Consider the following 14942-nt stretch of genomic DNA (forward strand, 5'->3'; position numbering starts at 1 on the left):
ATACATACATACATACATACATACATACATACATACATACATACATACATACATACATACATACATACAGGGTAAATCAACTATCAACTTTTTGATGATTTCTTCATCAGCTTTGTTGATTGCATGAGCAGTAAGAAGACCGTTGTAACGAAGACGTTGAGTTGCTCCTATTCTTGAAGGAAAACACTATTAAATATATATGACTACACTTGTATGAGCAACTGCCAAACATTACATGGACCAAAACTACTTCATACAGTCACGTTTTTCATAATCTTAGAATGAAGCTTCTCAAACTACGATCAAAAGAAAACAAATCTCAACATGTTTTTCATGACAATAAACATGAGAAGGTATATGTACTTACCACGAGTAACACGCTCCTTAGTTTGGCTCGATAAAAGAGGGACCGCAAATCGTCTATCCTAATTATGTATGTACATAAGAATTTAGTTTACACTGACAATAAAGTTATCCACATCGAGGTTCATATCGTTTTTGAAATCAAAATGAAATAATGGTCCAAAAACCAATAGCTAATGCTGTTCAAAGTACATTTTATAATCACATTAAGGAAACAAACCAAAAGATTAGTGTTTAATTTATTTCACCATGCGCGAAATCAACATAAGTAGGACAGATTTAGACCTTAGGAGATTAAATATCATCATCATCATCATCTCTCGCGTGGTGTCATCATCGAAATAACTCATTTTGCGAATCCCTTCAAGCACATTTTCCCAATTGGCAGGACATTCATCTACATAAATGAACAACAAACATACTATAAGCTCCCTAATTAAAGATGTTTCAATAAAATAGAATCAACCCAAAAGGCCAAAACTATAAAGGTGAATTCTTTGGTATACATATTATGTGGATATGTACCGGTATATTTGTTAAGGTGGATGATTTTGATTGGTTTACAAATAGTATTTATTAATTTTTCAAGCACATACTAAATTGACCCAATTCAACTGTTCTTGTGTATGCAGATCCTTCAATCTTAGTCAAACTCAAACCAAACTTCTGTGTAGTAAAATTATTAACATAAATTATATTGCAAGTGAAATTTTATTCAAAAATTTTTGTTTGATAATTGAAATTGCATAGGTAAGAGACAAAACAACAATGAAAGTCTCACTTTTTTGTCTTGAAACTGGTCTATGTGCTTGTTTAGTTGAAGTTGTGAAATGTTTTTGGGTGCGTTGTTCCTCGTAGAGACATGAAATTGGGACACTGAAAATATGAAGAAAATTGAAGGAAAAGGAAGCACATAAAAGAATGCAGCACTGTGAAGAAGAAGTTAGTAGTACCTTGGTATGGATTGGTTTTGGAGAAGAAGAAGAAGGAGGAGACACTGATTCGCACCAACATATTTGGACATTGATTTTAGTGAGTTAGATTAATGACATGTTTGCTTGTTGATAAAAGTGTCCTATGAATATTTCAAATTTCATTTTTAATTCATATAAAAAATGAGTTTAAATGATATGAACTGTTGATATAAAAAAATTTTACACATACATCCAATGACGCGTTGCCACATCATTTAATGAATGTGACACATCATGTGTTTTTAATTACCATACATGATGTGTCGGTATATTTATTATTGGACGCATGTGCAAAATAACTTTACACCGACTATCATATAAATTAAATTCATAAAAAATTTCTAACAACTTTTTGTCTTCAAATATTTGTCCGTCATACTTTTTAATATTGCTTTTCAGTTAATTTAAAGAGTTTAATTGATATGCACCGACGGTGTAAAATAGTTTTACACAATCGTTCAATAAATAACCATTAGTTTGCCATGTCATGTCAAGAAAGTGGGGTAAAGTGGCGGAAAACATGGTTGGTATTGGTTGACAGTGTAAAATTATTTTATATCATCGGTGTATATCAATTAAATCCTAATTTAAATATATAATTTGAAATTTTAATTTTTTCAAGGTCATATTTAATACATTATAAAAATCTCTCTTGGAAAAGTTTATTTTTTTTTTAACAATTCATTATTTAAAAGCATAGACCAAGGTTGTCAGAATCGAGTTTTAACATCAACTCATTTAGTTTAGATGAAATCGAAACGTAAACTCAACTCATAAACTCGTAGAGTTTATGTCATATATATCTCTTATATGAAGAATTTTATTTTTAGTCTAGAAATTTAAGTGTGATGAATATTAATTAAATAAAATATAAAAAATTAATATATTATTTATTTTAAATTAAAAAAATCAATTTTAATATTAAATAATTCACATTCAATTGATTTTCTCTCATTCTAACGAATTAATTATGACTATAGTCATGCATTTCAATATTAAATATTGTTGTCTTGCATCAACAACTATATACCCGCAATATATCTTTTAAAGAATAGTATCTTTTTTTATTTTCATGTATTAAATATGACTCTTTAAATCATGCATGTAAGAATGACTATTATATATGATATAAATATAAAGTGATTGTATTGTAAATTTTAAGACCCTTTATTTTATTTTTACGGAACCCCTATTATATTTATGTATCTATTATTTATTAAATAACTTATTATATTTAGATTGCATAAAATTTTGGAAAATTCTATAGAGTATTATTTTATCAAAATATAATTACTTATACGTTTCATCTCTTACATATTTTCATATATTCTTTTGTATTTTTTTCAATTTCTTATTTTGGCACACATGCATAAAAATAAGAGATGTTGTTTTTTTGACAAGAGATATTCTTTTGTATTTTTTTACAAGAGATATTGTTGGAAACGTACAAGTACTAAAAATTCTTATTTTTCTAACTTACTCCCTCCATTCCTTACTATAAGGCAAAATTTCACTTTTAGAATAATTGATGTATTGATCTATAATATAGGCCATATACATTAGTGGTCATTCATTGAATAGATAAAAAACAGAAGAAGTATATTATTATAAAAAGTACGTGTCAAAAATTGTTAATAATAATAAAATCTTTCTAAATACTATATGATATTGTATTTATTATTATATATATTTTTAAAAATATACATGGATTAAACAAGAATTGTTACTCCTCAAGATACTTTTTATATGGATTAAACAAAATTTGAGATATTTTATAGAGACAGAATTTATTTAACCCTTAATACTATCTGTACATACAAACGTAAAAGTGTAAAACTTCCTTCAAATAATGCATCAAAATTAAATTCTTAATATTGAAATAAACGGAAATTTTAGGCCACTTAACATCTGCTAATTGGGAAAGACATAACAATCTATACTTCCTATTTTAGGCACTTATCTATACCTGTTTTGTTTCCTTACAAGAGTCTAACATATTCCTTTTTTTAACCAACACAAACATAATATGGTTTCCTAAACTTTTGAAATAAAATATACAAATGATAATTCACCCATAATTTGCTTTATTAGTTATAATTTGGGAGGCAGAGCAGCATAGGAATTCAGTCATTTATGACAAATTGGGAGCTTTAACTATTTGATCCTCGTGAGGGATAGAGGAATGATACATTGACAAAACAATTATCAACAAAACCATTTATCCTCTAAAAAAAACAAAAACTATAAATATTAACAAATATAGCTAAAGCCTATAGACAAAATCATACATCTACTGGACTCAAACAAAACACCTCCAACAAAAGAAGTTGCGCGGGCATGAGTGCAAACACATTTAGTCTATCATCACCACCACAAAGAATGAAAAAATGGCGTATATTGCAAAATAGCTTCATTAGCATCCTGCAGCTTTCAAAAATTTATCATAGGGGCTCGAAGGTGGAAGTCTCAAAGAATGATGCTGCCTAGTGTCGTGTGAAAGGAAGCGGACGTGATCCTGTGCTTGAAATTGCTCCTGAGCTACTAACTTCAAATCGCCTTTTGAATACTCTAGTGCCTGCACAACGGCACAGTATTGACAAATTGTTATCATTTTCAGAAAACAAAAACACTGAATTCTAATCAGAGACTCAACTTTGTGACTCATTGACATGTATTATGCCCTCCTATGGCATGAGGTCCTATCTCATGAAAAAAAATTATGATGTAATTTGGGACTTGCGAGTAATTTCATCAGTCCACTAATAACACAAAATGTGGCACAAGAGATCAATACATACAGGCGCAGTCGTCAGTCTATATATATGCATGACACAAGAGATGAGAAAGCAGTATTCATGGGTTCAAATCCTGATTGACTGACAGAATGATCCTCCTCTCCATCAAATGTAGGAAAGAGGAACACGACATTGTTTCACGTTATTTTTTCAACACTACTATTGAGGGAAATCTAATTTTGACCTAAATACATAACCTAAGGTCCTAGGCACACTCTTGAATAGTTGCAAAATGGGGTTTCATCTAATACTAGAGTTGAAAAGTGTACTGGTAATATTTGTCCTAAATAAATACACAAAATTTAAGCATACAGCATTGCATGTTCATATTCTTTCCAAATATACCATTACACAGTCGCTAGTTATTTATAACAAACTGGTTGAAAAAATTCAATAGAAATCAAGAGGCTATGAAACAAATTTTATCATTTGATGGGAATTCTGATATTGCAGAAGATATGATACTCGGAACATCGGTTCAAAAATAGGAGTATACTATGACAATTGAGCAGATGTTGCTTTTAATAATTTAATTTTGGTCAATAACTATTTTGACCCAGCATAGCAATCCATCAGTCAATAATACTAAACATGCAAACCATTATAACCAATTGAATTCTAAATAGATCCTGGAGAAAAACTCTATTATAACATACACTTCTCTTGTACTGAAAAACTAAACTATTGTAAGAAAATACTAACCTTAACAGGTTGACGGGAAACTTCTACTTCATCTTCACTTGAAAGAACTATGGCCTTGGTCTCCTCTTGGTGCTTATAACTGTAAATGGTTGACATCTTCTGTTGTTTCCCTGTTACAAGGGCCTCACACTGGTTCTTCATTTGGTCATAAGGTAAAGGAGTTGAGGAAGTGGATACGCTTGCAACTTGCCGAGCAGTTTCCAAAACCTATCCATATGATAGTTCCCATATGTCATTAAGAGAAGAGAGTAAAAACACATTCATTCTCCAGCAGAAGCATATAAAATTTGATTCAAAGTACAATCAAAATGTTTTAGATTAAAAAGAAATGCATATCATTTTTACCGATTCCAAGAGTTGATTAACACCTAGAACATCTGGACAGTTGGTTGAAAGTGATGTTCTGCGATCTGACTGGCTTCCACTTTGTTCAGGTTCTTCATCCATCAAATCACCTGGAGCCATTATCTGGAAAACCAATCACAGTATTTGTCACAAGCTTTTCAAGATAAACTAAATGGAGATGTAATTTTAGATAATTTTACCTCATCAAAATCAGGGAACTCTATCTGAGCAAGTGGAGAACCTAGCCTTGGTGTCTCCATAAACAATGGAGGTCCCGATGGATAAGCATCATCAGGAGAAAAACCCTGTAGAAGTTGATTTTTTATGCTGGACAAATCATCCTGGTAAATATCAAAAACATCATGTTATTTCCACAATACATATACATTATACATAACCAACATATTCCCCTCCAACCCACTCCACTTTTACATCATGTTATTTCCACATTTACATAAGAAAATATTAATTTTTAGATAATTTCCATAACAAATGAGTGTGTGTGTGTGTGTGTGTGTGTGTGTGTGTCTGTGTGCAACACTGGAACATATACACAGAACAAATACATAATTAAATATTGAACCAAAAGCAACCATTTAACGTGTTATATTCAATCATTATTTAACACTTATCAGCAAGGTTGTCCATCAAGATGGTGTATCAAGATCGTAACTCGTAACATCGCAACTATTTATTTTCTCTTTCTTGTTGCTACTATCACTACCCTTCTACTCACATGAGCATACCCCCTGCGATTTTCTTAACTTCTTTTTAATATTGCACATGGAGGGGTTTTATGTGGGTTTATAATAGAAAGAATAACAAAGCAACATTTCAATAGAAAATCATCTTATTTTTACACACCTTAGAAAATCACCTTACTGTATATTAATTTAGACAAAAAGAATATCATTATAACTTCTCAAAGCATATCAGAGTGTTCTTTGTTCGCCCAAGCAAATTTATATTACCTCCGGCAACTTTGAAAATTTAGTCATAAAGTATGATGTTACAGTCTCTTTCAACTGTCTGTCATCCAATTGTACAGCTGATAGTGACTTCATAGCAGCAACTTCATCTGCCTCAGATCCATAAATTATCCTGTCTGGTTTTAGACAAACAGCCCGCAGCAGGGTATCATCCACCAATTCAAGAAAAGGATCTACCTGTGAGTTTATGATTTTAATTAGTTATAAGCATAATTAGAAAAGGAAAACAAGGACGTGGAATAGGGGATCAAATCAAGAGGTTAAGGGTAGAAACTAACTGTCAGGGATGCTTTGACTTTGGGAATCAGATCAGGGAAATTGCCTGCCCTGGCAGAGAATACAAGCATGTGCGAAGCCAAGGATAAAAGGGACCTCCTGCGAGATGGTGGTAAGCCTCCTTTAACAGGCATGTAAAGAAACTTGTCAGAAAATATAATTCTCAGTTAAGAAGGTCTAGCCATTGGACATTTAAAAAATTGTAATTTCATTTTTGCCACCATTCAATGGGGAAGAACATTCCTTTGTTCGGCATGTAAAAAGCCAGGGAATGATGATTCCATTCCCAACCTCGATTGCATAGAGATAGGAAGTCTCTATGTCATTTCGTCTTACGAAGTAAAAATCACATGTATCCCACTTACCTTCTTGGTCCAAAGATATGCTCCTGAGGGAAAATGCCAGTTGGAAGCATCTTACTAAACCCATGTAACTGGATGTCTGTGGAAAGCAATAAACATCATCATGAGCTTGGACAAATTAATCATGTAACTCGTTAGGTTCTAAATGCTATCCAGATTAATATTTTGGGACAAAAATGTGGTATACATTATTGTTTATTAGTTTTTGAAAAGATGAAAACTCCTGTCTGTGTATTCGCCACCGACACTAAATGCTGGTAATGATATCAAGCGAAGTAGAAATACTCTTTTATAAGTTGCTCTTATAATTAATTGCACGTTCATAACCCATGATAGTAAAATCTACTCGCAAATTCTATAATGATAGCTAATTATATGAATAATTATTTATTTTAATTTTACTAAGATATGTATAATTATAAATGAGCAACAAAGTAAACAAAATAAGCAAAGTGATTTTGGTACTTTTATTGATTAAAAATCTTTGAAAGTAATCATGGCACTTTGTATGCACCAACCTCACCTTAGAACGAGTAAATAATAAAGCAATGCTATAAGTGTGCGCCATTGCCTCATAGTTTGCAGGGCCATTTTCAGCAGATGTTGCCTGAACCCAGATTGAAGAAAGCAAGAGACTCACTTGGTGACTGCTCAACCTAAGAGATCTTGGATCCTGAAATTTGCAGAGATAAAACATTTGGTTAGGAAATGTTATAGCAAGGATGAACCATACAAGCTAACTGATTACTGAACGCCCATCAACATAACTGAGTACAACAAGAATCATCAAGATTACACTGTGATGAATAGGAACCAAATACCTTCAACCCATACGACCAATATGAACACAATTAAAAGCATAAAGTAAATAATGATAAAATATTTCTCACATCTTTTCCATCACTTCGAGCACGAGTGAAAATTTTATTTCCACTCACACCTGCTATTACCTTTTCTTCTACCAGTTTCCCGTTTAAGTGCTCAGCTCTAGAAAAACTTCCACGCTGAATGGAGAGGCTTTCACTCTCTACCCTCTTAGCAATCATTTTTTGGTCTAACCAAGGAGAAACCATGGATGGCACAAGCACCACAGAGAAGACACTGTGCGCTCCAATTTGTGTTTCACGGTCAAGATGAGTCATGGTCAGGAGTAATTGATGAAACAACCCATCAGGGAAAGCCTGCAAAAGTCAAAAAACAACCCCAAAAATTAGACAATTAAATAGAGCCGATCATGCAGAAACACCATTTCTCAGTCTAAGTAAAATTACTTGCCTTCTTGTGATACGACACATTAGGGACGGAAGTGATTATCTTTGCAGTTTGATAGACAGAAGAGATTGTTGTTCTTGCTATGATAGTAGAACTCGAAATATTCTCTAGCACTACAGCCATCAAATCAAGAATGGGTCCTGCATCTCCAACCTGATACAGTAAAAGCAGTGTGACAAGACTGCTGCAACATACCCAATTCTCTAGCACTATAGCAATTTAGTTGTTTATAAAATCAAGTCAGTTTCTACTCAACAAAAGAGAGGAGAACAGTGTAGAAACTTAATTACTCTTCTATAAAAATCGGAATTCAGAGGTGACATTTTAACAGTCTTTTCGAGAGATTGACAACCAAAGACCCCAAAGAAAACCTCTTTGGTAGAGAGAACGGATAACAAATTCAAATAGACATATAGAAATGAAGACACTTTTCTCAGAGAATACCCATAACAATATCACGTGTCTTATAATAAAACATAAATATTGAAAGAGAAACCAATAAATTGAAACATAATGTTAGCATATATATACCTTGTTTGAAAGTTGTAATATGCACATTTCAATGGCAGATTGAAGTTTAGTATTTAAGTTATATGCATCATTTCCAATGCCGGAAGCCTCAGCTGAATTTTGTAGGCATTTCCTTAAATGTTTAATGAGATCATATATTGCACCAATGAGTGCAACTGAGGCTTGCTGCTTCACATTGTGTGCAACCTGTGTTGTGATGTTAATAATATCAATCTGAAGGATAGGTTTCTTGGCAACATTTTTATGATCCAAGTGCTTGACCAATATGGACAAGAGAAGATGGGAGTTATTTCCTGGTGTTCAAAAAGCGATGATCAGTTATTGAGAAAATTTGGGAGAATTTTATATCCAAGCAAAACAATAACACGGGATGTAACAAGATTACCTGATTCAGCTAAAAGGGATTGCAAATACATCAAAACACAATAAGCAACCCCCTTTTCAGAAGACCAGTGATTCTCAGTATCAAAATAATGAAAAAGTGGTTCCAGGACACGCCGCACCGTCGTAGCTTCCTTTGCCAACTTGGCTATATTATACAAGCAAACCTTTGACCAATAAGCAGGATTCTTATCATTATCCCTGTGAAAGTGGTGAACAAAGGCTGTTGGCATCATGGATGTTGAATTCATACATAATAAAGGCAGTTGGGAGAAGAATAAGAGAAGACATACAACTTGGACTCTGTATCAAATCCTGTCGCAACAGTCAATGCGGAAGATATATGGGCTTCTTCTTTAGGAAATTCTTGAACCAATTGGTTCTGAGATTGTGAATTCAGTTTCTCTACGTTGACAAGGTTGGATTTGGATTGAAGGTCCATATAATTATCCAAAACTGCTGATATAATCTATTCCCAAAACCCACCCACCCAACAAATAAGAAAATAAATAAATTAGATTGAAAACAAAACGTGTAGCTTAAAGTATAAACTAACATCAAAATTCAAGACCCAAACTGTGGTTCAAAATTTGGAATAAATACATGGAAACTATGCTTCAAGGTTTTATGCCAACCCTTTGCTTGATGTCACTGCTGGAAACAATAAATAGACTAAAGGAATAAAAATAGGACTACAATACTCACTTTGTCAAAATCCATGGAAAGATGTGAGTGCTCACCCATGAACTTTACCTGGTCAAAAAAAAAACAACAAAGGAGAAAATAAAAAAGGCATCAAGGGAAGGTACAAATAACGCAAAAGGAAACTGCTAACTAGTTAAAATGATGTAATTGTATCACTATAAGTATGAAAAAGTTTAATACTTAAAAATTATTGATTAAAAAAACTAAAACTGCTAATGACAATCTTTGTTGTTCCTTTATTTTATATTCTGGGCAGATGGAACCTTTTCATAAAAATAATCAAGGTGTGTTGATTCATGTTTGTTTTGATCAATATAGAAAGATATATTCTTGCATTTATAAACTTATGAAAATGCAAGAGCAAATTCAGTAAGAAAGAAGTGAAAAATGAACAAGGAAAGGAGTATTACCATAGAAGATAGAGCTTGTAATCCAGCTGAGCGTAGAAGCAGAGCTCGTTCATCATCTCCCACTTCTTGAGCCAGTTGACATAGTTTCGGGATAAAACCCTCTAAGTTGAACATGTATGTACCATCTGTCTATTTTTAGTTCAAAGGGTCAATATCACTAAACTTAGGGTATTCAAAAAATGTGACAAAAAAAAAACAAACTACAAAGATCTATAAATTGCAATATATCATGTAGCAGAGGACCTTAATGTCGACTATAATGTTAAACTGAAATCATTATATCTACTTTCAAAGTGGTGCTGACCACTCACAAACAGTGCTGTAAGTTTTTAACACAAAAATCAGAAAAACCGAATGACCATATACCTGGAAATAAATAAAATCTACAAGAGTATTGCAACCTAAGATCCGCACTTCATCTGCTCGAGTTTGCTCAAGAAGAGTCCGAATGATCCCTAATAAACTACTGGCAAATAGTGGTCTGCAGATTAAGAAGCATTTATTTCAAATATTACTCAGTACAATGAAATGTAGCATCTAACAACTGGAAATCAAATGGACCAAAACTTTATTGTCTAAAGCTCAATTCACTACCAAGTAGAAGAACTAATTGATAATGTTTGAATATAAACATTATATTGAAAATAAGAAGTTCTATATATCCATACAAAATCGTGTTATAAAAAGGGTTTCTCATTGCATTGTATACTAAGATTACTCGTCCAGAGTAAGTTTATCGTATAAGTATGTATGCATAGTCCCATAAACTCATAAATGCTCATAAATTTCAGAAAACCTTCCGCAATGTAATACTCTTAGGATTACGATGCCTGAATCTTAAGATCTGGAAGATAATAAATCTTTCCCTCACCATACCTTTTTGTTTCAACCAACTCAATTGGAATAAAATAACAATTCAGTTCAAGGAACATGTCTGCAATTATAACTTAAAAGGAAAAAACACTTACATCTGCTCCTTACATGACGACAGCAATTTTCTGTATATGCACAAGATAACTTTCACAGAACCAAAGTTTTCATTACGCAAATCCTTGTAACATCTTTGCTCCAAGTTCTCTGTAATCTGCCGATGTAAAACACCACATAAACTCAGTGTATGTAAGATATTGAATTCAATACTAAAAATGAAAAATAATTCAGAGTTAAATTGATCATGGTGATTACTTAAACTTTATACATGGCAAAACTGAAATTAGGTGAAGAAATACTGAAAACAAATAGAACAGTAACTCAAAAGAATGGACAAAATCTGTGAATTGTATTCAATAATGAGAACAATTACATATTAGACAAGAAGAATCTGATAGAAGAAGTATTCTATCAACCCCAAAAAGCCAAAGGCTCCTCTCACCAAGAATATCTTGATGATCTCACCTTTACAGAAATTCTTAGATTCCTCACTCACTCTCCGTTCCCCACTATATAACTAACTGCTCATGCATTCCCCGCGTTCTATGCCAACTTTACACATTCAGCGAATGAGAGTTCACTAAATACACTCAGTTGCAACTCTTTCACTATTTAAAGTATTACAGTATATCACAATTATTCCCTTTAGGCATAGCCTCATTGAAAATACTAAATGACCAAGTTTCCTTTCACATATATTCAGCAGTTGAATGAAATTGTTGCCAAATATTACAAATTAGTGCTTCGGACTGTCACTGAAAATCTCAGTGCTTAATATTTCAGTTCAATCAAACATGTGATTCGATGGTAGTATACTACAATGACATTAATTAAAGCAGCTAGTAGTTTTTTACGAGAATGATTATCGTATGTATATTTCCTCAAGCATGTCATAATTTTATTTATTAAGTGAAACAACTAGACTACAAGTCACAAGTGACAAAGAGTAGACTTGTAACAACAAACAATATATCACCTTGGGAATTCTCAATGGATTCTTAGAAGAATACTCGCATAACTTTCCGATTTTCCTATCATTGAGTTCAGCAGCCTGCAAAACACGTAATCTTCGGGTGAATAAAAAATAGTAATGTTTCTTATTATTTGATCATAAAACACCCTCTAGTCCCCGTACTTCTATTTGGAAAACTGTCTTATTATTCAATAACATAACAAAACATAGTATTGGTTTGGGACCTGGGAGTGTACTCCTTCTTAAGGTCTCAGGTTCGATTCTCTCTTGTGCCAATTTGGGTGGGCTAATTTAACTTCTTCAACAAAAAAAAATAACATAACAAAACACCGGCCACTAATAGCAATAGAAATAAACCACAAAATAGCATTACTACTAGTACTAGTACTAAACTTTCAATGCATACATTTGCGAATAATTTCAAAGTCGACTTATAATTATTAGCTCTGTAGTAAATATAATATTTCAATGAGGTTAAAAATAGACCTGATTACGGGGTAAAATATCGGCAATCAACTTCTTGTAACGTTTGACAGGTTGTCTTGATCTTGCTCGCAAAGAAGGACAAAAAACACAGAGGTTACCGCAGGCGGGCACAACCCGCCTGGACATAACCCCCATTTTTTGCTATAAATAAATGAATGAATTCACAACTCTCCTCCTCCTCCTCCTCAACTGAAATAACAAAATTCAGTTTCCACAGTTCACGATTCACATCACACACAGTAATAATCAATATTTACCAACAAACAGAATCAAATTCAGTTAAATTAAGAGTGGAATATATATATATATATATTATTATTAAGTGATTATGAACAATTCAATTAAATTAATAGAAACAGAGGAATATGTGAAACATACCAAAATATGAATAATTGAAATAATTCGAGAAAATGAAGCGTCTTCGATCGCGATCTAAATTGTAAACTATAGTATTAGACTGAAAAAAAAACGAAAATAATAGTAATTATTATGGTTAAATAAAGAGAAAGTGTTATTGATAATGGTAATAATAAGTGAAGATGAAATTGAAAAAAAAAATACCGTGGAAAAATGGCGAAGGGGTGAGAGTCTAAGAACTAAGAAGGCACAACTCTTCTTCCCCAGCCATCATCTAATATGATATGATGATGAATTGAATATACGTTGAAAAAGGTAAGTTTTTATTTCATTACCAAATTAAGCAACAATATTAAATCTCTACCAAAAAAACAACAATATTAAACCATTCTCATTTTGTAAAAAAATAAAGATATTATTGGTATTATGAAAAATTCACATCAAAATTCATGTATTTTTTTTTATATATATTTTTTTTTAAGGAAAGCATGTATTTTTTTTATATATATAGATTATCAATCAATATATACTTGTCTTCACCAAAATAATAATATATACATATATAACGATGATACATTAGTTTTTGTGTCAACTTTTCATAATACCAACAATACACCTGATTTTTTTTAATAGCAATAAAAAAAATTTATTAACAAACTCACCATAACATAACAACATTTTTTTAGCAGCAAAATATTTTTATTAACAAACTCATCATAACATAAGACATATTTTTTTAGACATAAGTTAGACACAGGGCAGGCGCGGAACCCACTAGTTGGTTGGAACATTGAACATTTCATTTATGCACGTTAAAATTTTTATTCACTAAACTACTTGAAAAAAATAAAATAATTTGTCATGTATAGCTCAATTACTAAACAAAAAGAAAATATTAATTAAAAATAATACTGTAATTTGTTAAGAAAATATATTAATATTAATTATTAGAAAATTAAAATGAACGTGGGCGATTAAACTGTTGCGGGATATATACCTTCAAATGCCTCATGAGTTTAGAATCTTATTGATTTTTTTAATTTCTTTGACTAATTGTTAATTGATTGTTATTTAAGTATCATCGATTTTAAATTAAATTCATTAAATTATATTATCAAAAAAATATATTAAATTAAAGTATGGGTTGTCCTTGTCCAGTTGTTTTTTTGGATGATATCAATGGGGGATGGATGGTGTAAAAAACAACGCTGCAACGTCAATTATGCGTTGATTGGAATATTTAGTGGATTTTTCTTATCTATGGAAAGGTATATTGCAAATGAAGCAAAGTCCTGATTTTTTATTTTTATTCACCACTAAACTAAACATGGTGGCTTAAGTACTAATTTCTTTCACTTTTCACTTTTTTATGAAAAAAATAAATTTAAGTGAATAAATCCATGTTTGGTGTAGTTAAAGAAGTCATAATCTATGTTTGGATTATTGTGAGTTTCATGCAATCACTACTCTAATTTTGAAAAAAAAAAGAAGTTGTGTTTTAAAGAATCAATAAAATTTAAGGTCTTGTTAACTACTCTATCTACGTTCAATAAAAGTTGATTCATATTTGTAACTATTTGTTACTAATTTATTAACTAGACCCTTACCCGTGCGTAGGGTTGGGAATAGGCCAGGCGGCCTACAGGGGCCTTCGCCCTGGCCTATATAAGTCTGGCCTGGCCTGGCCTGGCCTGGTTATTAAAAATGTCAGGCTTAGGCTTTGAAAACGGCCTGTTTACATAAATAGGCCAGGCTTAGGCTTCTAAAAAGGCCTACGAAGCCTGATAGGCCGGCCTGTTTATAATAATTATTATTTATATCTTATAAAAAAAATATTATTTATATAAATATTATTAGCTTTTAATTATTGCGACTTTTCGTAATCGTATTTGTTATTTGATTAGTTTTTAATTATTGTGTTAATTATATTATTAGCTTTTTCTTAATGTTGTAGAAATTATAAAAATTTAAATGTGAACTTTTTAAGGCTTGTTTAGCCTATTTAAAAAAACTATATAGAGAAGTTTTAATGTAACACATGCTTTTAAACAGGCTACAAGGCCAGGCCAGGCTTTTAAAAGGCTCAGGCCA

The 14942-nt window shown here is 31.9% G+C and overlaps 2 protein-coding genes across 4 annotated transcripts; both read right to left on the reverse strand.

The window, feature by feature from the left end:
• Positions 1-411: 411 nt before the first annotated feature.
• Positions 412-1436, reverse strand: LOC123899160. 2 transcript variants are annotated; one of them, XM_045950226.1, is made up of 3 exons: positions 1317-1436; positions 1145-1239; positions 412-760 (listed from the first exon to the last, which is right to left on the reverse strand). In XM_045950226.1, exons 1-3 carry the CDS (start codon positions 1385-1387, stop codon positions 603-605), a joined length of 324 nt encoding a protein of 107 aa, XP_045806182.1. In that variant the 5' UTR covers positions 1388-1436; the 3' UTR covers positions 412-602. The 2 variants fall into 2 exon arrangements, 1 of the variants encoding a protein (XP_045806182.1); XR_006805525.1 differs by lacking the exon at positions 412-760 and adding an exon at positions 962-1029.
• Positions 1437-3404: 1968 nt separating this feature from the next.
• LOC123895285 (protein SEMI-ROLLED LEAF 2-like) lies at positions 3405-13216 on the reverse strand. 2 transcript variants are annotated; one of them, XM_045945540.1, is made up of 21 exons: positions 13056-13216; positions 12873-12951; positions 12495-12683; positions 12012-12086; positions 11074-11189; positions 10472-10586; positions 10106-10234; positions 9696-9743; positions 9284-9459; positions 8995-9191; positions 8610-8902; positions 8082-8231; positions 7757-7987; positions 7330-7479; positions 6810-6885; positions 6447-6565; positions 6151-6345; positions 5380-5520; positions 5180-5302; positions 4835-5041; positions 3405-3912 (listed from the first exon to the last, which is right to left on the reverse strand). In XM_045945540.1, the coding sequence occupies exons 3-21, from the start codon at positions 12627-12629 to the stop codon at positions 3751-3753; spliced, it is 2838 nt and encodes a 945-aa protein (XP_045801496.1). In that variant the 5' UTR covers positions 12630-12683; positions 12873-12951; positions 13056-13216; the 3' UTR covers positions 3405-3750. The 2 variants fall into 2 exon arrangements, with proteins under 2 accessions (XP_045801496.1, XP_045801497.1); XM_045945541.1 differs by lacking the exons at positions 11074-11189; positions 12012-12086; positions 12495-12683; positions 12873-12951; positions 13056-13216 and having other exon boundaries at positions 10106-10230.
• Positions 13217-14942: the final 1726 nt, after the last annotated feature.

This window comes from Trifolium pratense, linkage group LG7 (assembly GCF_020283565.1).
Source record: "Trifolium pratense cultivar HEN17-A07 linkage group LG7, ARS_RC_1.1, whole genome shotgun sequence".
Classification (NCBI taxonomy): domain Eukaryota; kingdom Viridiplantae; phylum Streptophyta; class Magnoliopsida; order Fabales; family Fabaceae; genus Trifolium; species Trifolium pratense.